Source organism: Carlito syrichta, unplaced genomic scaffold (genome assembly GCF_000164805.1).
Source record: "Carlito syrichta isolate Samal-C Ts95f unplaced genomic scaffold, Tarsius_syrichta-2.0.1 Scaffold301837, whole genome shotgun sequence".
Taxonomy (NCBI): Eukaryota; Metazoa; Chordata; class Mammalia; order Primates; family Tarsiidae; genus Carlito; species Carlito syrichta.
In genome coordinates, this window is record NW_007245933.1 from 337864 (window position 1) to 361724 (window position 23861).

The window sequence follows — 23861 nt, forward strand, 5'->3', positions numbered from 1 at the left end:
AAAAAAAAAAAAAAAAAAAAAATCAGTATCTGAGGCACAATAAAAGAAGGTATGCCTGTACGTTAGAAAATTCCTCACTGAAGATCTAAACCAACCACTTCTTTTCTGTATTTTTTCAGCCTATTATTTTTAAATGAACGTGTCTACATATGTTCTACTTTAAAAATAAATTTAAAATATTGCATAAATTGACATTAATATAGGTTTTGGATATAAACCACAGTCTGAGTCTTTAGATTATACAGTTAAAGCATAGTTATTAATAGACTTTCCCAAATAACAGAAAATTTTAGCACCTTAAAAGAGATCAAGTATGTAATTTTGTAATGATTGTTATGGATATGGCAAGTAGAGTTCTCAGAAAGGGCTTGTTAGCATGTTTTTTTTGCTTTTTGAGTTGGAGTCTCACCCTATCGCCCAAGCTGGAGTGCAGTGGCATGCTCATGACCACCGCAGCCTTGACCTGCTGGGCTCAGGCGATCCTTCCACCCCAGCTTTCCAAGGAGCTGGAACCACAGACACGCACCACCATGCTAGGCTAATTTTTGGTTTATTGTAGAAATGAGGTCTCACTGAGTTGTCCAGGCTGTTCTCGAACCTGGGGGCTCAGGCAATCCTCTTACCTCGGTCTCTCAAAGTGCTGGGATTATAGACGTAAACCACCTCACCTGGCTGGTTAGCGTGTTTTGGGAACTGAACAATGACCTGTATGGCCATGATATATAGTAAGTTCAAAGAAGAGTGGCCCAAGATGAGACTTGATAGTTGTATAGAAAATAGCTAGGGAGCTTATTAAGGTAATGATTATTGTGGAGCAGTAATTTCTTGCTTAGACATACCCAGTTGGCTTCAAATACATTGTAATTATACAATATAAAAAGGACCATAAAAAACAGATGCGGCAACCCCCTGGGGTCCTCTCCCATGTGGGAACTTTCCTGTCCCCTAATAAATCCTGCTTTCTCACTTAAAAAAAAAAAAGATGAGTGTTTTCAGTACAACAGAAATAGAGCAGGACTTAAAGCTGCTTTAGATCCAGAAAGAGATAATGTTGACCAAGAATTAGGCTTTTATGGGATTAAGGAGACAAAATTATGACACAGGATCTAGAACTGAGCTCATGGCTGGAAACCAGAGTTTGGAATGGGGCACCCTTGTTGTGAAAAGACACTGAATGCTGTAAAACCCTCCTTGGGATATAGTACTTCATTGAAAGCTTGTGTTCCTGGAAGTGCTCAAGAACTCTGAAGCAGTCTATTTTGTGACTGGGTTTGTGATTTCTTTTTTTTCTTTCTTTCTTTCTTTTTTTTTTTTTTTTTTTGAGTTGGAGTCTCACTCTGTCGCCCAGACTCGAGTGCAGTGGCACACTCCGGGCCACCGCAGCCTCGACCTGCTGGGCTCTGGCGATCCTTCCACCTCAGCCTTCCAAGTTGCTGGAACTACAGGCGCGCACTACCACACCTGGCTAATTTTTGATTTATTGTGGAGACGAGGTCTCACTAAGTTGCCCAGGCAGCTCTCGAACCCGCAGGCTCAGGCAGTCACCCGTCTCAACCTCCCAAAGCGTTGGGATTATAGGCTGAGCCACCGAGCCCGGCCTATGATTTCTTAAATATCACTGTGGAGCAGGAACCCTCATACACAATAAGATGTGCTTCAGAATTAGTGTCGTGAGCTGGAGAGGCAAGTAGGGGTAGTTGAAAATCTTTAGTGGGAGATTAAAGATAAGGTTGGGACATTTAGGCCAAAATGAACCTGCATGTAATATTCCAAAACAGAATGAGAAATATAGTGCTAAGAAAGACAGCCCATAATACCAATAATCAGAACATCTAGAAAAAAACAATTTTATGGAACTCAGACTGTCATCCAGGCTGGAGTGCAGTGGCATTATCATGGCTCATCGGAGATTAAAACTTCTAGACTCAGGCAGTCCTTCTGCCTCAGCCTCCCAAGTAGCTGGGACTACAGGCACGTGCCACCATGCCCAGCTAATTTTGTTGTAGAGAAGAGGTCTTGCTAGGTTGCCCAGGCTGGCCTTGAACTCCTGGGCTGAAGCAGTCCTCCCACTGCTAAAGTGCTGAGATTACAGATGTAAACCACCACACCCAGCCTGAAACAGCATGTTTAAGGTGTTCAGATCAGTACAGAAAAAGGAAAACAGCAGAGTGATCCTATAGGCCTAGTATCAGAAATAATCATTTTTCATGATTTTTATAAGCAAAGAAATCACCTCTGATTTAGGTTTCCCAATCTGAATTAAATTTTTAAAATTTTCCCATCTTTTAAATTTTTTTATAATCTGTTTGTATCAAAATGCAACATGACTTATATTTTATTCATTTATATGCTTGCTCTTCAGACAGATGGGATTTTGGAATTATTTCAAAATTTTTGTGAATAGGAAACAACCCACGATTGTTTGAGGTAGCCAGATAAGTAATCTTGAAATTAGGTTTAGTAACTACCATTTATATTCCACATACCTGGGAGAAAATTATAATGAATTTAAGTGCATGTTTTTTGTTTTTTTCTTTTATGGTTTTTTAGAGAATACTTGTTTTTTTTTCTTTAATTCAATATTGGTAAAATGTATTAAAGTAAGCTGCCTTCTAATATCTGATGTTACATATTTTTCTTCAGTGGATTTGGCATGATAATATGCAGTTCCTCCAAGACAAAAACATTTTTGAACATACATATTTTGGGTAAGTTTGGTAAATTTAGTAGTAGTTTTTTTTACACATAAAAAATCTTATTCTGTACAAATTTTAAATTATTCTTTTTAAATTTTAGGTTTATGTGGCAGTTGTGTAGTTGTATTCCCAGTACATTACCAGATCCTAAAGCTGTATCCCTAATGACAGCAAAGGTAATGAATTTATAAAAATTAGTTAATTTTGTCAAAATTTATTACTTTAAAATAATTAAATCTTTTTTGCTTAACTTTATCTTTTCTTACAGTTAAGTACTTCCTTTGTCCTAGAGACATTTATTCACTCAAAAGAAAAGGTACATCTTTTATACTGTGGATTTTTGTGTCATTTATATTATTTATCAGGTATCTTTTGATTTTTGTTATCTTTAGATCAAAAGTCCATATGCCTTGACTGGCTTCTTTTTCTTTTTTAGCCCACCATGCTTCAGTGGATTGAACTATTGACAAAACAGTTTAATAATAGCCAAGCAGCTTGTGAGGTGAGGTGAATATTCAATAAATATATTATTCAATAAATAATATATAGCTTAAGATTCTTTTTTATTCTTTTTTTCTTATCTAAGATACTACAGCAAAATTATTTTATCTGCTGAAAATATAGGGAGCCAAATGAAAATTATTTCTGAAATCATTTGATAGCTAAGCAAGTTATAATTTATATGTCAACTCCATTATACTAATAGAATTGTTGATTAAATTATTTGAAGGTTCATGTAATAGAAGAAAAAAGTACAGGAAATTCAAAAGATTCTTTGAGACATTTCTTAACTACTTTCATTTTGTTTTCTGTTTTTCCAGCTTTAATGAGGTATACTGGAAAAAACTGTATATTAAAGGCATACAATGAGATGATTTTATATATATGTGTGTATATATATATAATGAAATGGTTATCTATATATATATAATGAAATGGTTATTTATATATATAATGAAACTATTATCACAGTCAAATTCATTAACACATCTGTCACCACTTATGTATATGTGTGAGTGGTAAGGACTTAATATCTGTTTGCTTAGCAAATGTCAAGTAAACAATACAGTATATTTTAAATTTTTTAAATCTTTATTTTCTGAGTCAGTTTGGATTCAGAGCAATACACAATTATTAACTATAATCATGATGCTGTACATAAGATCCCCCAAATTGGCCAGGCGCAGTGACTCTCACCTGTAATCCCAGCACTTTAGAAGGCTGAGATGAAAGGATTGCCTGAGCCTAGGGGTTTGAGACCAGTCTGGGCAACTTGGGAAGACCTTATCTGTACAATAAATAAGAAAATTAGCCGGGTGTGGTGGCACGTACTTGTAGCTCCAGCTACTTGGAAGGCTGAGGTGGAAGGATCACTTGAGCATGCCACTGCCCTCCAGCCTGGGCAACAGAATGAGTCTCTACCCCCCAGAAAAGATCCCCCAAATGTATTCATTTTATAACTGAAACTTTGCACCCCATGGCCAAAATCTCCCAATTTCCTTTCATTGCTTTCTTAACTACTTTTGAATGTTACTGGAAAATGCTTTAGAAGCACCTATTACCTCCACTACTCCCCATAAAAACATCCTATATATTTCAGTACATGAGTTTATGCCTAATTTTATCTCCCTTCCCGTCCCCTATTTTAAGAGAGATGAATCCACCTTAATATTTAGAAATGCAAGTCTTATGAATTTACAGAGATGGGAGATAGCATCATAGTATATGATAGACAAAATTATAGTTTATAATTTTATTTATTATAGAAATTTTTGTAATTATACCTTGTAGAAATGCAGTAAGGGAATCTGATCATCAGAAATTTCAAACACAAAAGTGTAACTTTTTAAAACCTTATAGTGAAAAATTGGAAACATGCACAAGAGTAGAAAGGTATAATGAACTCTTATGTACCTGTTACCCAGCTTCAACAAGGAACAGTCTTGTTTTGTCTATTGCTATCCCCCATGCCTTTTCTTTAGTTGAAGTGTTTTAAAGCAAATCCAAATACATCATGCACCAGTAAACACTCAGTGATACATCTCTAATAGACGAAATCTTTATATATATATATATATAGAAAACTTTATATATATATAACACCACAGTTTCACTCACTCCCAGTAAAATTAGAAGTGATTTCTTAGTGTCATCTAATATCTATTCTATGTTCAGTTTTCTCTGTCTCAAAACTGTTTTCAGTTGGTTGGTTTGATTTAAATCTCCTTTCATCTATAACATTTTCTTTCTATGCCATTTTGTGTCATTAGTTCTGTAGGATTTTCTACATTCTATCTTTGGTTGATTGCATCTTCCTGATACTATGTTTAACATGTTTCTCTGTTCTCCCCCTCATGGCTATTTGATAAATCCATAGCCTTGATAAGTTTATAATTTGGTTTTAAATGAAAGAATGAATCATACTCGTCATATATTATTAATAGGCACAGGAATTTCTCATTGTGGCATTTACAAGGGCCAAGAGGAAAATGGGATTCTATTTTATTATGATAAGGACCTCAGGTTGGCATTGTGCAGGTTGTGTACTATGATATAAATGACATCTATGGAATTGTGTAATGAGGTAATCCTTATGATAGTAGATTTTGGATTTTCTAACAATTACAAAAACTTTTATGTTAAGAACTTAAAATAATTGAAACATCAACTATAAGTAAAATATTTATGTGATTTTTATCCCATCTAACAAGTATTAGTTGAACGTTAACGTAATGCTCTGTTTTCTTACAGTGGTTTTTAGATCGCATGGCTGATGATGACTGGTGGCCAATGCAGATACTAATTAAATGCCCTAATCAAATTGTGAGACAGGTAAGGAAAAATGTATTTGAAATAAAATTACTTGAAAAATAAGTGCCTTTCCATTTAATTATTCTAAATTTACCTCTAAATATATTTTAACCTAGCATTGAAGATAGTTTGAAAAGATCTACCTCCTATCATAAAAGTCATTTTGCTGTTGTTTTCACTGGGCTCTTTTAACATCAGCTATTACTCTAATCAAGTAATTAAAATTATGCACATTTTCTGGATATAGGAAGATAGACTAACTTCCATTTTTTCTGATTCTACTCTAGATGCTTTATGAGTTGTACTGATTCTTTTTTAGATTGTTAAATATTCTAATCATGTTAAGGTACTATAATGGCCTCAAAGTTAAATGGATAGCCTATAACTCATTTCTGTGATTGGATCTGAACTGTTACACCACTTTCCAGTTGTTATTGAGTTACCTTTTTTTTTTTTTTTTTTTTGGGGTTGGAATCTCACTCTGTTGCCCAGACTGGAGTGCAGTGGCCGCTCCCGGCCACTGCAACCTCGACCTGCTGGGCTCCAGCGATCCTTTCGCCTCAGTCTTCCAAGTAGCTGGAACTACAGGCGCACGCTACCATGCCCTGCTATGAGTTACCATTTTAATACCATGAAATTTACTCAAAATTTTCAAAGTGAAAAATTGAGTGATTTTTAGTGTATTCACAAAGTTGTGCAACTGTCACCACTGCCTAATTTTAGAACATTGTTACCCCAAAAAGAAATCCCATACTCTAGGCCGGGTGTGGTGGCTCATGCCTGTAATTCCAGCACTTTGGGAGGTGGAGGCGAGAGGATTGCCTGAGCTCAGAGGTTTGAAACCAACCTGGGCAACTTGGTGAGACCTCATCTCTACATAAATCAAAAAATTAGCCAAGTGTGGTGGCACTCACCTGTAATTCCAGCCTCTTGGAAGGCTGAGATGAAAGGATCACCTGAACTGTGGTGGCCGTGAGCGTGCTACTGCATTCCAAGCTGGGCGACAGAGTGAGACTGCAACTCAAAAAGAAATTCTGTGCTCATTATCAGTCACTTCTTATTTTATCCTCTACCCTAACAACTACTAGTCTGTATGCTTTCTCTGTGTATTTGCTTATTTTGACCATTTCATATAAGTGGAATCCTACAGTATGTGGTCTTTTGTGACTTGATGCTTTTATTTAACAATCTTTTCAGGATTTATCCATGTTATAACACATGTCCATACTACATTTTCTTTTCTGCCAAGTAATATTTCACTGAATATATATACCATATTTTGTTTATGCATTTGTCAGTTGATGGACATAGGAGATTTTTCCACTTTTTGGCTATTTTGAATAATGCTGCTGTGAACATTCAATGCAGATCTTTTGTTTGGACGTATATTTTCATTTTCTTTGTACATTTTTAGAACCACCAAACTATTCTTCATAGTGACAACAACATTTTACATTCTTCTCAGTGATATGTAAGGATTTCAGTTTCTCCATTTCTTTTTCCACATTTATTATTGTCTTTTATTTTAGCCATACTAGTGGATATGAAGTGGTGTCTTATGTGGTTTAGGTTTGTATTCCCTAATAACTATTGATGTTAAGCATTTTTTTCATGTGATTATCGGTCATTTATATGTCTTTAAAGAATCCATAGTGAGACAAGTGGATTGCCTGAGGCTTCGAGATCAGCCTGGGCAATTTGGTGAGACCTGTTCTCTACAATAAATAAAAAATTAGCTGGGTGTGGTAGCGCATGCCTGTAGTTCCGGCTACTTGGAAGTCTGAGGCAGAAGGATCACCGGAGCCCAGCAGGTCAACACTGGGGTGGCTGTGAGTGTGTTACTGCACTCCAGCCTGGGCGACTGGAAAAAATTAAATTAAAATTAAAAAAAATTTTTTTTTAATCCACAGTTATTTATTTATTTATTTTTTTGAGTCAGGATCTCACTCTGTCACTCAGGCTGGAGTGCAGTGTTATGATCACAGCTCACTATACCATACATTTGAGCTGTTGGCCTCCAGTGATTCTTCTACCTATGCCTTTCTAGTAGCTGGAGCTATAGGCATGTGCCACCATGCCTGGCTAATTTTTTCATTTTTTGTGGAGACAAGGTTTTATAATATTGCCTAGGCTAGTCTCGAACTCCTGGGCTCAAGCAGTTCTTCCACTTTGGCTTCCCAAAGTGCTGGGATTATAGGCATGAACACTGCACCTGGCCTCCCCAGTGATTTTTAATCCATGTTTCTTTTTGATAAACTTAAATCCTATTTCCTTCTCTTAGCCATTGATCCTGTGAAGAGCAACTACGCTGCCTCACTCTACACTTCTAAAGGAGAGAAATACTAGATTTTCTTTTCTCAGTGTCTCCATAGCTAAGAGGATTTTGTGAAGCTTTGTTTTTGATTATCTGTATTACTGAAACCTGTAGTTTGTTGGATTTTTTTTCCTCTTGTATAAAACTGCATATTGTTTCTTATACTAACTTTGCCTCATATCTTTAGTCTATAATTGAACTCCAAGAAAGCTTTAGGATATCAAAAGCTAATCTGTGGTCAAAATATAAATGGATGGCAGAGCGTTTTGAATAATGTTAAAGTCAGAATCTTACTCTCACCCAGATTGGAGTGCAGTGGCATGTTCATGGCCACTGCAGCCTTGACCTGCTGGCTCAGGTGACCCTTTCGCCTCAGCCTTCCAAGTAGCTGGAATCACAGGCATGCACCGTCATACCTTGCTGATTTATTTTTTATTTATTGTTAGAAACAAGGTCTTTCCAAGTTGCCCAGGCTGGTCTCGAACCCCTGGGCTCAGGCAATCCTCTTGCCTCCGCCTTGTTAACTTTTTAATATATTTGTTATCTTATGAATTGGCTCTTGGTTTATCTTTTTATTCACAGATGTTTCAGCGTTTGTGTATCCATGTGATTCAGAGACTCAGACCTGTGCATGCTCATCTCTATTTGCAACCAGGAATGGAAGATGGGTAAGAAATACTTTTTGAACATTTAATTTTTTAGGTTTTTTTTTTTCTTTTGAGTCAGGATCTCACTGTGTTGCCCAGGTTGGAGTGTAATGGTACAATCACAGCTACCACAACCTTGACCTCCTGGGTTCAGGCAATCCTTCCACCTCAGCTTTACAAGTAGCTGGGACGACAGGTGGTCACTACCATGCCTGGCTAATTTCTTTTGATCTATTGTAGAGAAGAGGTCTTGCCGTGTTGCCCAGACTAGTCAGGCAATCCTCTTACCTCAGGCTCCTGAAGTGCTGGGATTACAGGTATGGACCACCACACCTGGCCTTAATTTTTAAGTTTTTTGATTATCCCCTACAAAGTTGTTTGTTTGTTTTAAGTCAAAGTATTCTTTAAACCCACACTGAAAAGTTTTTCTTTTTAAAAATAATCTGTGCCAGGCACGGTGGCTAATACCTGTAATCCCAGTACTTTGGGAGGTAGAGGTGAGAGGATTGCCTGAGCCAGTTAATTCAAGACCAGTCTGGGCAACATGGCAAGACCCCGTCTCTACAATAAATCAAAAAATTAACTGGGCATGGTTGTGCACACCTGATACAGCTTACTTGGAAGGCTGAGGTGGAAGCATCACGTGAGCCCAGCAGGTTGAGTTTGCAGTGACTGTGCCACTGCAATCCAGTCTGGGCAACAAAGTGAGACTCTGACTCAAAAATAATAATGATGATAACAATAATAATAATAATCTGTATAATACAAGTTTAGAAGGGATAACTATTTTGTTTTATTTTGTTTAAGTTTTGTACCTGCAGAATTGTCTACAAATAACTAATAACTTTATGGCTTACTATTTTTGTTTGGATTGATTTAGTTAGCTATAGTAATTAGAATCTAAATACTTATATTATTGCAATTGATATTCATTGTCACAAAGATGAAAGAGAGAAATTCAGGTTTTTAAAAATATTTTTCTTTGCAGACAATCTCTGTCCTCAGGCTTTTCATACAATCTGTAAGATAAATCTTAATTGTCTTTTCAGGTCAGATGATATGGATGCCTCAGTAGAAGATATTGGCGGTCGTTCATGTGTCACGCGATTTGTGAGGACTCTGTTATTAATTATGGAACATGGTGTAAAACCTCACAGTAAACATCTTACGGAATATTTTGCCTTCCTTTATGAATTTGCAAAAATGGGTGAAGAAGAGGTGAGGTTATATCTTGTTTATTTCTTGGATTATGTATCTATTTTCAGTACTGAGAACTTAATTTCTTTTATATTTTTTAATTAATTTTTAGAGCCAATTTTTGCTTTCATTGCAAGCCATATCTACAATGGTACATTTTTATATGGGAACCAAAGGACCTGAAAATGTAAGTACAGTTCTCTCTTATACCAGGTATTTAGAGGCTGTGTTTTCAATAGTTTGTGTCATACAAAGCCATGAGGTATTAGAATGTTTAAAGTTCCTTCTGGGCTGATATTAGGTAATGTTAAGGGTCTAAGATTGATTGATGTTTTAATGTAATTTTAATGGATATAGCAAGAAAAGAAACAACTGAGTAAAAAAAATTATCAGTAAGGTCCTGGAACAAAGCAAATAAACTTAGGTACAGTGGTTACCACCTACTTTTGAGTCTTACCACAACAGTGTATTGTTTTGGTGAACATTTTGGTGGTCATATTTTTACTCCCTTTGCCATTTAGTTTGTCAGAGTCTTTCAGGAACTAAATTAGCTAATCCACTAATAATATTAAAGTATATTAATTTTGTATTGTTTGTAACAACCACATTGGATTGTATGATCTATTTGCCCTCTTATTTAATCCTCTTCTTAACTATAAGAGATAAGTCCTATTTATATCTCCATTTTGTGGAGGAGTTAACTTGTTATAGATCACAGCGAGCTGGACTTTGATCCTTGCTCAGACTACTAAGCTAAAACTCTTAACACTATGCTGTAATGCTTTGCATAATATACACTAGTATTATCTAATTCCAGCCTCTGTGGCTCCCTACTTTGACTGTTCTTCTTTTGCTTTGTTAGATCATTAAATCTTTACAGTCTGTTGCATTTCAGAGTTCAAGTCACTCCTTGAAGTACCCATTATTTCGATTATCTGGAACTATAAATAAAGATTTCTTCTTTTGTGTTACTGGCATTTTATTAAGTACAAAATACTATTTTGTCATATTTGTAATTTTTTAATTCTGATTTATCTTCCATGGAGCTTGCTTAAGGGAAAAAAAATTAATGAAGGGTTTATTTCTTTAGGTGAGTTAAATTAGTCAGTGTTGAGAATTGTTATTTTTTTACATTTCTGCCAATTTAATCTAAAATTGGCCCGAATGTGGTTTAGACTGTTTTAAGGTAAGGCTAAGCATCTGAGAGGTTGTTTTTCATGATACATGCTTCTGCCACTGTCTCTCCTGGATAGACGTATAAAACAGGCCATTTGTTCTCAAAATGACATTAAAACTACTCATATTAAAATTGAATTTTATTCCAACATAGCCTCAAGTTGAAGTATTATCAGAGGAAGAAGGGGAAGAAGAAGAAGAAGAAGAAGATATCCTCTCTCTGGCAGAAGAAAAATACAGGCCAGCTGCCCTTGAAAAGATGATAGCTTTAGTTGCTCTTTTGGTTGAACAGTCTCGCTCAGAAAGGTGAAATGTTTCAACATTCCAAATGCTTAAAGCATGTTTGGTTTTATTTATTTATTTATAAAACACAATTGTTTTACCACTATTAATTCACTAGCTTTTATTATATAATTTCTTTTAATTAATAACACCACTATTCATCAAGTATTATGGCCTAAGAATTACAGTTCTTTCTATCAAATTCTGACTGTCTCTGACTCATGTTAGAAATAGTCATTGAAGAAATACACAGTAAAATATCTGGCAAAGTTAAGTGTGCATTCATTGTTTAATCTAGCAACTTCATTTCTAGGAATGTATCCCAAAATGTAGACAGTTATATGTGCACAGCTGTTGAGAAACAATATTTCTAATAGCAAAAACTGGAATCAGCCAAATATTCAGCAAAGGGGAACTTAGTTGAATAAATAGCATCCACTCAAAAGAGTACTCTACAGCTGAAAAAAGGAAATATGGAATTTATCTGTACTATCATAGAGAAATCTTTGGGATCTATTACTAGAAGAAGAAAGGTAGAAAAGAGTATGATATTTTCTAAGAAAGGAGAAGTTATAACAGAGTGAGAGAGAGAGAGTGTGTGTGTGTGTGTGTGTGTGTTTGTGTGCGCGCTATTTGCGCCCTTGCTATTTGCAAATTTATCTTCTTGCTAAAATGTATTTGTAATGCCAAAATTTAGATTCAGGGAACTATTGCAGTACTTCACAGTCATGTGCATAATGCAGAGTGTCAAAAAATTGGAGTTGCCTCGCATGCTTTTCTAGCTGAGGTCAGACAAGGCAACAGTCTGCCTTCTTGTTTTAGTTTTTGTATTGTAAGTAAATGTACTTTTAACAGTGTATGCTGTGAACATTTCTCAAATTTTTATTCTTTTCATTGGTGATTTTATTGCTTAAAATGACCTTTAGCCAAGCACAGTGGCATGCACCTGTAGTCCCATGTACTCGAGAGGCTAAGGTGGAATGACCACTCGAGGCCAGGAGTTCATTGCTGCAATGTGGTACTATGGCGCCTATGAATAACCACTGTGCTCCAGCCTGGGCAACACAGCAAGAACCTATCTTTAAACAAAATAAAATAAACAAATGGCCTTCAAGTTTAGTGCTGAAGTTCTATCTTGTGTTTCTGAGCTCAAGAAAGCTGTGTGTGATGTGCCTTATAGAGAAAGTACATGTATTAGATAAGTCTCATTCAGGTAGGAGTTATTTATTTATTTTATGAGCCAGTATCTCACTCTGTCACCCAGGCTGGAGTGCAGTGACATGCTGCTCATGGCCACTGCAACCTCAGCCTGCTGGGCTCAGGTAATCCTTCAACCTCAGCCTTCCACGTACCTAGAACTACAGGCACACGCCACCACACCCAGCTAATTTTTTGTTTTATTGTAGAGATAAGGTCTCACCAAGTTGCCCAGGCTGGTCTCGGAAGCCCCAAGCTCAGTCAATCATCTCGCCTCGGCCTCCCAAAGTGCTGGGATTAGAGGCTTGAGCCAACACACTGGCCCTGATAGGAGTTGTAATACTGTTGGCAGTGAGTTCAGTGTTGGTGAATCAACAATATGTATTAAATAAGGTGTTTTTAAACAGGAACACCCATAAAACAAGGTAATGTATTGGTCAGCTGACAAAAATGTTTTGACCAGTAACTTGCAGGAATTTAATCCTGTATTTCCCTAGGAATAATGATTTGGTGTTTGCTAATTCATTGTTTACAAACACCTTATAGAGCACTACCACGAATACCAAGAATTGACTACAAATCAAAATCTTTTTTTTAAAAAACTGGCTTTCAGCAGATGGGGAAAACAGGGTGGAAGGGACAGGAATAGAATCTTGGCAAATTTACCTTTGGAGTAATGTAAATTTATTGTATAATTATGAATGAGAAGCAATCCCTAAAAATCAAAAAATAGTGAGATAAATGAACCTAACTGTATATTAAGCAGGTAAATTCCTAGTGGGATGAACATAGAGGACAGAAATAATTATGAAGTTATTCTAAACTGTTTTAGTCATTATGTTGTTTATAATTTATTGGAATTGTTATTCTGAAAGTATTACGTGTATGTTACAGAATAAATCAAATGCGTAATGGTTTGTATCATTGGAAACCAAAATTTCAGCAAAAGAAAAGAGATTAAAATATTAAAATGTAGGGTTTTTGCATTTTTTATTTAAAACTGAACTGGAAATATTACTAAGAGTGCATGGTATATTTTACCTTAAGCAAACAGAAAAAGTATTGCCTGCCTCTGTGGTCTGAAAAGACTTGGAAACCCTGTACAACCCAGAACCAATGAGTACCCCCTCACATCTAGATTGTAGTTTCTAGATCTCATTTTCCACTGAAAGAATTTGGATTTCTTGGGAAGTTGACTAATTCCAGTTTGTGGGAAAGAAATGAATCAGAAGCCTGGAATGTTTTATAAGTTTGGAAACCAGGAAGGCTATCTAAGACTACTGAGGTCATGTTAAATGAACACAAGAACCAACTTACAGAGATTTTTACTGGTCAGACATTGGACAACTTGAGCATCAGTAATCACTGCAGTGGACTGTGAAAAACATCAAAGATGTTTAAATCCATGAGTTCATAATGATACCTAAAACAAACGTTTTATAAACTTATTGGAAACTGTTGGGTGTGTATTAGGAAATAAAATCATTGTTCTAAAAACTGATAATGGAAATGGTATCAAGCATTTGTTCCACCTGCATAAAGTATATTCCTCATGGTACCAATTGGTGGTTGAGGAGAAGTTTGTCAGCATAAAAGTATTTGAGCTAGTTAATGAGCCATGACAGTTGGAATTAAAATAACAGTTTTGCAATTCCAAATGAAATAATGAATCTAGTCAATGGACATCATTGACTGAATAGCTTAGAAAAAGACTAACTCTTAACGCTTAACCCCTCCTGGTGAAAGTTCATACTATCACCTACAAAATATCCTTAATTAAAATGTCAAACCTGGCCGGGCTCCGTGACTCAGCCTGTAATCCCGTGCTTTGGGAGGCCAAGGTGAGTGAATTGCCTGAATCCGTGGGTTCAAGACCCACCTGGGCAACTTGGCGAGACTTCATCTCTACAATAAATCAAAAAAATTAGCCGGGCGTGATAGCACGGACCTATAGTTCCAGCTACTTGAAAGGCTGAGGTGGAGGGATCGCCGGAGCCCAGCAGGTCGAGGCTGTGATGGCTGGGAGCATGCCACTGCACTCCAGCCTGGGCGACAGAGTGAGACTCCAACTCAAAAAAAAAAAAAAAAAGTCAAACCTAGATCTAACTATCAGTTTACAGGAAATACTGGGACAGAGAAACATGTTAACACAGCACCACAAAATAACAATCAGCTAGAATACTTACCTGGCAGGGGAGATACCATGATCACGAGGGTAGTTTTCCCAGGGCAAGGCTTATCCATCGCATTCCAGATGTGCTCACCCCTGCAATTTCCCCAAATGTGGGAAACTTGACTGCATAATTTGTGGTAGTGGAGGACTGCATTCGCCCTCTCCCCTGAAAAAATAAATAAATAAAAAGAATAGAAGGAAAAAAAACCAGTCAGCTAGATATAAATGTGGGAAACTAGAGGACAAATGACCTACTTTCTTCAATAGATAAATAGCAAGATAAAAACAAAGTTGGAGGGAAAAATCAATAGATTGAAAGATTGAGACATTTATCCAATTGTGACAAAGGACTTATTTGACTCCTGATTCAAACAAGTTAACTCTAAAACTTTTTTTAGCCTGTAATCCCAGCAGAAGCGAGTGGATTACCTGAGTCCAGAGGTTCAAGACCAGGCTGGGCAACTTGGCGAGACCACGTCTCTTCAATAAATCAAAAAATTAGCAGGGCATGGTGGCTGCTCCTGTAGTTTCAGCTATTTGGAAGGCTGAGGCAGAGGAATCCCCTGAGCCTAGCAGGTCTAAAGGTCAAGGCTGTGGTGACTGAGTGTGCCACTGCACTCCAGCCTGGGCGACAGAGTGAGACTCCATGCGAAAAACAAAACAAACACACACACACACACACACACACTTTAAAAAAACTTAAGGAATTATGTACGCTGGATTTTATATGATACTAAGGAATCGCTGATTAATTTTGGATATGAATATTGATACTGTGGTTATGTTTTTTAAATGTAGTTATTAAAAACATGGCCTGGCGCAGTGGCTCATGCCTATAATCCCAGCACTTTGGGAGGCTGAGGTGAGAGGACTGCCTGAGCCACTGGTTCGAGAGCAGCCCGGTCAATTTGACGAGACCTCATCTCTACAATAAATCAAAAAATTAGCTGGGCATGATGGTGCATGTTTGTAGTTCCAGCTACTTGGAAGGCTGAGGTGGAAGGATCGCCTGAGCCGAGCAGATCGTGGCTGCGGTGGCTGTGAGCATGCCACTGCACTCCATTCTGGACTACAGAGTGAGACTCTGACTCAAAAAATAAAAAAAACAATAAAACAAATGTGTAGTAATATTAGTAAAATTAAACGATAAATATCCCGGAGATTGCCTCAAACAATTCATATGGAATGTGTGGGGCTACAAGTGAAACAAGAGTGGCTATGATTTTGGTAAATGGGAAGCCAAGTGATGGGATACTTACGCTATTCTATTTTTTATACACCTGAAATTTTCTATAAGTTTACAAAGAAATATGCAATCTGTGCATGGTGGTTCTCACCTGTCAGCTGCTTGGGAGGCTGAGATGGGAGGATCACTTGAGGTCACAGTTCGAGACCTACCTAAGCAACTTGATGAGACCCTGTCTTCAGAAAAAAAACAAGAAGAAATGAACATTGTGGTACATACCTGTAGTCAGGAAGCTGAGGTGAAAGATCACTTGAACCCAGGATGTCAAGGCTGTAGTGAGTTATGATCACAGTACCACACTCCAGCCTGGGTGACAGAACAAGACCTCATCTCTAAAAGAAAAGAAATATGTAGTCATTTTAAACTAGAAGTCTCTTGGTTTTGAGAGGTCTTATGTAACCCCCAAAAGAAAACACTAAGAAAAATCCGATCATCCTAGTGTCTTAATATTGAGTTAATTAGGTGAAAATAAAGTAGATTTAGGCCTACATTTACCACTCCTGGAATGTTGAAAAATTACCTAAAAAATGTTTAGCAAGCAGGTCTAGCTAGCAAAAAAATCCAAAACTCTTTTTTGGCAGGTTGGTACAGACATAGTTGAATCAGTAACCTTTTTTTTTCTTTTTTGAGTTGGAGTCTCACTCTGTTGCCCAGACTGGAGTGTAGTAGCACACTCACGGCCACTGCAGCCTCAACCTACTCGGCTCATGAGATCCTTCTGCTTCAGCCTTCCAAGTAGCTGGAACTATAGGCATGCGCTACTGTGCCTGGCTAATTTTTGATCTACTGCAGAGATGAGGTCTCACCAAGTTGCCCAGGCTGTTCTCAAATCCATGGGCTCAGGCATTCTTCTCACCTTGGCCTCCCAAAGCTCTGGGATTAATGGTGTGAGCTACCATGCCTGGCCGAATCAGCAATCTTGATGCATGTCATAACATAAGTAACTATAAAGTGATACAGAGGGAAGAAAAACTTATTCTCACTAATATTTTCTTTCAGGCATTTGACATTATCACAGACTGATATGGCAGCATTAACAGGAGGAAAGGTAATACCTTCTCTAATATTAGACAAGTTTGATCATTACAAAAGTAGTAACATCACAGTTCTTAAATGAACAATGTTTGCTTTTAATAGGGATTTCCCTTCTTGTTTCAACATATCCGTGATGGCATCAATATAAGACAAACTTGTAATCTGATTTTCAGCCTGTGTCGATACAATAATCGACTTGCAGAACATGTAAGTGCTAAGGAGCAATCTTAAAGATTTTTGGTAATTTTAAAAAGAATATCCTGAACTCCTTCTTTTTCTGTTTTAGATTGTATCTATGCTTTTCACATCAATAGCAAAGTTAACTCCTGAGGTATGTAAATATTTATTAGTTGTTTTTAAAACTACTGATAGTGCTTTCAAATGAGCCTAATTGTTTTTGAAAACAAATTTGCAAGGTTTTTCTCATAACGTAGCCTGTTTTTAAGTTGTATAATGTGAATAAAATGAACAACCTGCTCATGTCTTATTACAAATATAATTTTCCTAATTAAATATAAATATACTTATAAACTCAATATATCACAATGCCACTTGAATGTTAATCTTAATCTAATTTTTCAGTAAAACATGTTTGTTTCATTAACAATTTACTTTGGGATTGGAAAGAAGTTGGTCAAAGGATACAGAATTTTAGTTAGGCAGGAGGAATAAATAAGTTCAAGGAATCTTTTGTATAATACTGACTATAGTTAATCACAATGGATTGTATACTTGAAAATCACTAAGAGTAGATTTTAAATGTTCTGACAAAAAATAAGTGTGTGAGGTAATGTGTAGGTTAATTAGCTTGATTTAGCCGTTCAACAGTGTGTACATATTTCAAAACACCCTGTTGCCCATCATAAGCACATGAGTACAGAGTTTGTCAATTTAAAAAATAAAATATTTTGAAATTATCTGTTTTCCAATACATTTGACATCCAGAAAAATGTGTTACATGTGGCTACCACTCAATTAACTTTATGTGCCCTAGCTTAACCTGCTGCTTTTTGGTAGTTCAGGTTTACATGCAAAAGTGCTGACTAAGCTCTGCTTACCTAACATAGCAGATTTAAATGTGTTATGTAAAAGAGTATGTTTCTTTTCTGTTGAAAGAGATGAGTTCAAACTGATAAATACATACAGTCATGTATATATTTACAGGCAGCCAATCCTTTCTTTAAATTGTTGACTATGCTTATGGAGTTTGCTGGTGGACCACCAGGAATGCCTCCCTTTGCATCTTACATTTTACAGAGGATATGGGAGGTAAGTCTTCAGCAGATTTTTTTTCCTTTTCTCCTTCTTTTTTTCTTTTCTTTTTTTTTTTTTTTGAATCATGATCTCACTCGGTCACCCTGGCCGGAATGCAGTGGCATGATCATGGCCCACTGCAGCCTCAATTTCCTAGACTCAGACAATCCTTCTACCTAAGCTCCTGAGTAGCTGAGACTACAAGCACGGATCACCATGCCCAGCAAACTTTTTATTTTTTTGAAGAGATGAGGTCTTGCTATATTTGCCTAGACTGGTCTCGAACTTTTGAGCTCAAGCAATCCTCCTGTGTCAACCTCCCAAAATTCTGGGATTACAGGCATGAGTCACCACACCCTGCCTAGTATTTATTTACTTGATTTTTATAATATAGTCGCTACCATTTTGAGTACCAGTTTCTACTTTAAAATGGTTTTAGTAAATCTCAGTTCGGGAGAAGAGGAAGAGTGTTAGATAGTTTGGGAAAGAGAAGAGTTTATAGCTAGCCTCCTAGATGTATTGAAGACATTCTTGTAAAGTAAGTAAATAACTTCAGCCAATGAAAGTTCTCATTACTGCCGGGTGCACTGCCTCATGCCTGTAATTCCACCACTTTGGGAGGCCAAAGCAGGAGGATTGCTTGAGCCCAGGAGTTCGAGACCCCATCTCTACAAAATGAATATTAATTTTAAAAGCTGGGAGTGATGGTGTGTGCCTGTAGTCTTTGCTACTCAGGAGATTTAGGCCAAGAGGATTGTTTGCACCTGGAAGTTCAAGGCTGCAGTGAGCTAGAAGCAGGTCGCCGTACTCTAGCATGGGTGACAGTGAGACCCCATCTCCAATTAAATACAAAATTTATCATTGCCCTGCCCACAAAAAAGATTCCATAAAGCAGATAAGCCCTAGAAATACAAACTGGGTATTTTCTGAATTAACAGAAATGGTAAAGGGAGCACTAACCACTTTATTTTTTCTAGAATCACAAAATTTCTCCTTGGTAAATGGTGGAAAAACTGTAGACCAGAGATCAGCAAATCTTTTCCCTAAAGAATGAGGACAAATGAATTAGTTTCTATTTAAACTACTTATCTCTGCTGTTTCAGCTGTAAAGCATCCATGAACAATAAATGAGAGGGCATGGCTATATTTCAGTAAAGCAACAAAAAAGCTACAAAATTTAGCCTGTGTGCCATAGTTTGCCAGCCTGTGCTCTAGTTTCCTAAGATTCCCATTTCCCATGAAAAACTCTCCGCAGCAGTCCAATGAGCTACTTTACATTTTCACTTAATAATAGGTTGGGCATGGAATAAGTAAAGTAAAAATGAGAAACCTCAGAGAATTAAAAGTGTTTTTAAGTAAATTTACTAATTTAGCAAGACTTAAAAGTCATTGCTTTACTCATATCTGTCTTATGTTACTTAAGTTAGTACTTTAAGTAACTTAGTATTCAGTTACTTTAAATTTATTTTGTAACTGATGACAAGTTTTTCTGAACATTTCCTGTTGATAAAAGTTAAGTAGCTTTACACATGGAAAAGAAACATAGATGAGACTTCCTTTAAGCCCTAGTTTTCAAAAAACTATCTTAGCTGTAAGTGTTTAATAGCATATATAAAAAGTAAGTAAAAAAGTAACTGCTCATTCAGTTGGCCTTATATTCTGTTCTTGTCATTTTATTTGTAGGTGATTGAATACAATCCTTCTCAGTGTCTGGATTGGTTGGCAGTACAGACACCCCGAAATAAACTGGCACACAGCTGGGTCCTACAGAATATGGAAAACTGGGTCGAGCGGTTTCTTTTGGCTCACAATTATCCTAGAGTCAGGACTTGTAAGTCAAATATCCAGAATTTAGCAAAACATTTGCTATTCAAAGTTGTTTTGTTTTGTTTTTGGCAACTATGATATGCCCATTGTTGTACAATGCGAAATTCTTAGAGATGTTGTTTTTAAAGACCAAAGTTATATTAGTATTTGGAAACCTCTGATAGTGTTTTACAAATATCTACAGTGTTTTTAAGGATAGGAAATCCTGTTATTTCTTGGGTGACATTATTACTAATATCACTTTTGTTTCTTTGCTTGATAGAGTGATAAGACATGATCAGCATTAGTGAAGAGAGTAAAGGGTCAGAAATTCCTAACTGGAAAGGAACTCCTGAGAAAGTTAAGAATAAAATAGTAATAAAGACAAGATGAGAGAAAATAGTGACTGAAATTATGTGCATTAAATGATAACCTTTATTGTACACAAGCCAGTGAAAAATAAAGATTTTGGAAGACAGATGGGCAAATAATCAAAAATAGAGATTTCACAAAATAGAAAATTCCTTGTAAATAAATATAGAATATGTTTACTTATGATAGTTCAAAGAAGTGAAATCAAAGTAGTTAATTTTTGAAATGCATTTAATTACTGGAAACATTGTCTAGCTGTTTGCTGAGAAAGCCTTAGAATCAGTGACACTTCAGAAGCCATAAACACATCCAGTATCCAGATGTTGGATTCTGAACACCATTTTCCAAGTAAAAGGATTCACAGTTCCTTGAAGAAATGGCTGGTTTTAGGGCCGGGCAGGGAATATACAAAATGAGCCTGGTGTATCTTGTAGTTCCAGAAAGTGAGAAAGTACTCAAAAAGCAAAATATTGGAGATATGTCAAAGGACATAGAGCTAACCTGAAAGAACTCCCGATTGCCAACTCAGGAACAGTTTGAGTAACACAGTAAATTACATAGCACAGGATTATAACCCAAAATATAAAATGTCCATGTGTCTATACTGATGGAAATAAATAATTGAATAAAAATGGAGAAAAATAATTCCCAGTAATTTATGTACATGCATTCCCACCCCCAGGAGTAGAGCTTGATTCCTTATTCCTTGCCTATGACTTTAGTGACTTGCTTCCAGTGAATATAGTGTAGGGGATGGGGGCAGTAACTTTACAGTGAAGCAACCTGACAGACACTAACTCAGCTAGGTGATTACAGTTAACATCATTGCTGGTTAGTCAAGTTGATAGCGGCATATACCCTTGATAATGGTGTGATGTGAAGCATGCTTTATCTTGGTAGTCTTTCTCTAAGAAAATCTATAAAGTGTCTAACCATGACATCAGAAAAGCTCAAGGGATATTTTATGAAATGCCTAACCAGTATTCCTCAGAACAAGGAAATCAAAAACAAGGAGAGTCTGAGAAACTGTCACAGCCAAGAAGAACTTAAGGAGACATGATGACTAAATATAAAGTATACTACATGGGATCCTAGACCAAAAAGAGGACATTAGGGCAAAACTAGTGAAATCTAAAAAGGCAGTTTGGTTTAATAGTAATGTGCTCACATTGATAGTATAATGTTGGTTTTTTCGAATGTACCATAGTAATAATAGATGCTAACAAGAGGAAAAACTGAGTGAGCTATGGATCGGAATTGTCTGTTCTACCTATTTTAAAATAAAAGGTTTGTTTGAGAGAAATCTTTTTAGTGGAAGGGACACAAGGATTGGCATTGGCATTCTGTTCATAGGCTTATTTTTCTTTTCTTTTCTTTTTTTTTTTTTGAGTTAAGGAGTCTCACTCTGTTGCCCACACTGGTGTGCGGTGGCCCTCCCAGCCACCTCAGCCTCACCTGCTGGGCTCCAGCGATCCTTCCGCCTCAGCCTTCCGAGTAGCCGGAATTACAGGCATGCGCTACCATGCCCGGCTGATTTTTTGATTTATTGTAGAGATGAGGTCTCGCTGGTCTCAAACCCGCGGGCTCAGGCAATCCACTCACCTCAGCCTCCCAAAGGCGCGGGATTACAGGCTGAGCCACCGAGCCCGGCTATAGGCTTATTTTTCTTGCTGGTTTAGTTAACTCCACTATATTGGGAAATTCATAAGTGCTAACATGTGTGCTGGTTGGTATTCATGTCCTGTCACCTAAGCATAAAGCAATTTTAAAAACCTATGCTGACCCCCTCCCAAAAAAATGTTTTAGCCAGCTGTTACACCTAATATTGATGATGGTTCTGAGGAAATGGCATTCTTTTCTTTCTGAAGTATCATTCTTTTTTTTTTTTTTCTTTTTTTGAGTTGGAGTCTCATTCTATTCCCCAGGCTGGAGTGCAGTGGCACAGAGACAAGAGGATTGCCTCAGTCCAGGGGTTTCAGACCACTGAGCAACTTGGCAAGACCTCATGTCTACAATAAAATTTTTAAAAATGCTGGGCATGGTGGTGCGTGCTTGTGGTTCCAGCTACTTGTAACGCTGAGGCAGAAGGATCTCCAACCCCAGCAGGTAGAGGCTCTGATGGCCATGAGGGTGCCACTGTACTCCAGCCGAGGCAACAGAGTGAGACTTCAACTCAAAAATAAATAAAATGAATAATAATAATAAAAAAGATACTGGAAATATAGTAGGAAAACAAAGTAAGACTGAGGCAGAATGTTCACCTGAGCCCAGCAGTTCAAGGCTATAGTAACTATGAGCATGCCACTCCACTCCAGCCTGGGTGACAGAGTGAGACTCCAACCCCCCAAAAAATACAAAAGAGAGACTTCTGAATATAGGCTGGGCTTGTGGTGGCTCATGCCTATAATCCCAGCACTTTGAAAGGATCACTTGAACCCAGGATTTCCAGACCAGCCTAGGCAACATAGGAAGATCCCACCCATCTCATATTTAAAGTAACAATAATAATGAAGAAATACTTCTGAATACAACAAAATAAAGAAATGACTGAGAACATCTGATACAGAGAAAAGACTAAAAATGGAGAAATGATGTATTAAAGTAGTTGAAGAGTTGCTATGTAGAAATGGAAGATTTAAGTTTTCTGTTGTATAAAACTAGACCCAACGATTCTTAGGTTATAGAAAGGCAATTTTTAACACGATGATCAAATGTCCCTTTTTTTCCAGATTAACCTTCCTATTTGTTTTTAAAGAAAGCAAAATGTTAATTGTAAAATCTTGGTGGCAAGTCCATGGTCTCAGAGTTGTTTCAACTTTCTAGGATTTTCCAAAAAATGTATTTATTTATTTATTTTCTGCTGCCCAATTTTTAAAAATTGACCATTGACATGAAAGTATATAACTTACATTGAGTGGATTTTTTTTTAATCTTACTCTGTTGCCCAGGCTTGAGTGCAGTGACACACTCACAGCCACCACAGCCTCAACTTGCTGGGCTCATGTGATCCTTCTGCCTCAGTCTTCCAAGTAACTGGAACTACAGGCACGCACCACCATGCCCAGCTAACTTTTTGATTTATTGTAGAGATGTCTCATCAAGTTGCCCAGGCTGCTCTCAAACCTGGGGTCTCATTCAGTCCTCCCACCTCGGCCTCTCAAAGTGCTGGGATTATAGGTGTGAGCCACCACACCGGCTGAATGACTTTGTTTGGTTTTTTTTGAGTTGGAGTCGCACTCTGTTGCCCAGGCTGGAGTGCAATGACTTGCTCACAGCCACTGCAGCCTTGACCTGCTGGGTTCAGGCGATCCTTCTGCCTCAGCCTTCCAAGTAGCTGGAACTACAGGCATGCACCACCAAACCCAGCTAATTTTTTGATTTATTGTAGAGATGAGGTCTCACCAAGTTGGTCAGGCTGGTCTCAAACCCATGTGAATGACTTTAAAATCAGAAATTACTTTTATCAGTGGAAGTTAAAATTAATCAGGATAATGCTCACATGCGAAATTTTTGCATTTGAACACATAGCAAACTGAGCCTAAAAAAATAATACTAATCACACTTATATATAAGTAAAGAAACGTAGAAAATAGAGTATTATACACAAAGCATAATTTGAAGATAAATTTTTAAAATAAACCACAATTAATTTGAG

The 23861-nt window shown here is 37.1% G+C and overlaps 1 protein-coding gene across 1 annotated transcript in view; it reads left to right on the forward strand.

Moving 5' to 3' along the window:
• The window catches only part of USP34 (ubiquitin specific peptidase 34), a 213212-nt gene that overhangs the window by 160058 nt on the left and 29293 nt on the right, over positions 1-23861 (forward strand). The window contains 14 exon segments of the mRNA XM_021711053.1: positions 2644-2708; positions 2797-2872; positions 2965-3012; positions 3133-3198; positions 5448-5528; positions 8404-8489; positions 9518-9686; positions 9778-9852; positions 10996-11147; positions 16739-16787; positions 16877-16981; positions 17061-17105; positions 17939-18043; positions 19712-19859. Coding sequence (XP_021566728.1) covers positions 2644-2708; positions 2797-2872; positions 2965-3012; positions 3133-3198; positions 5448-5528; positions 8404-8489; positions 9518-9686; positions 9778-9852; positions 10996-11147; positions 16739-16787; positions 16877-16981; positions 17061-17105; positions 17939-18043; positions 19712-19859 — 1270 coding nt within the window.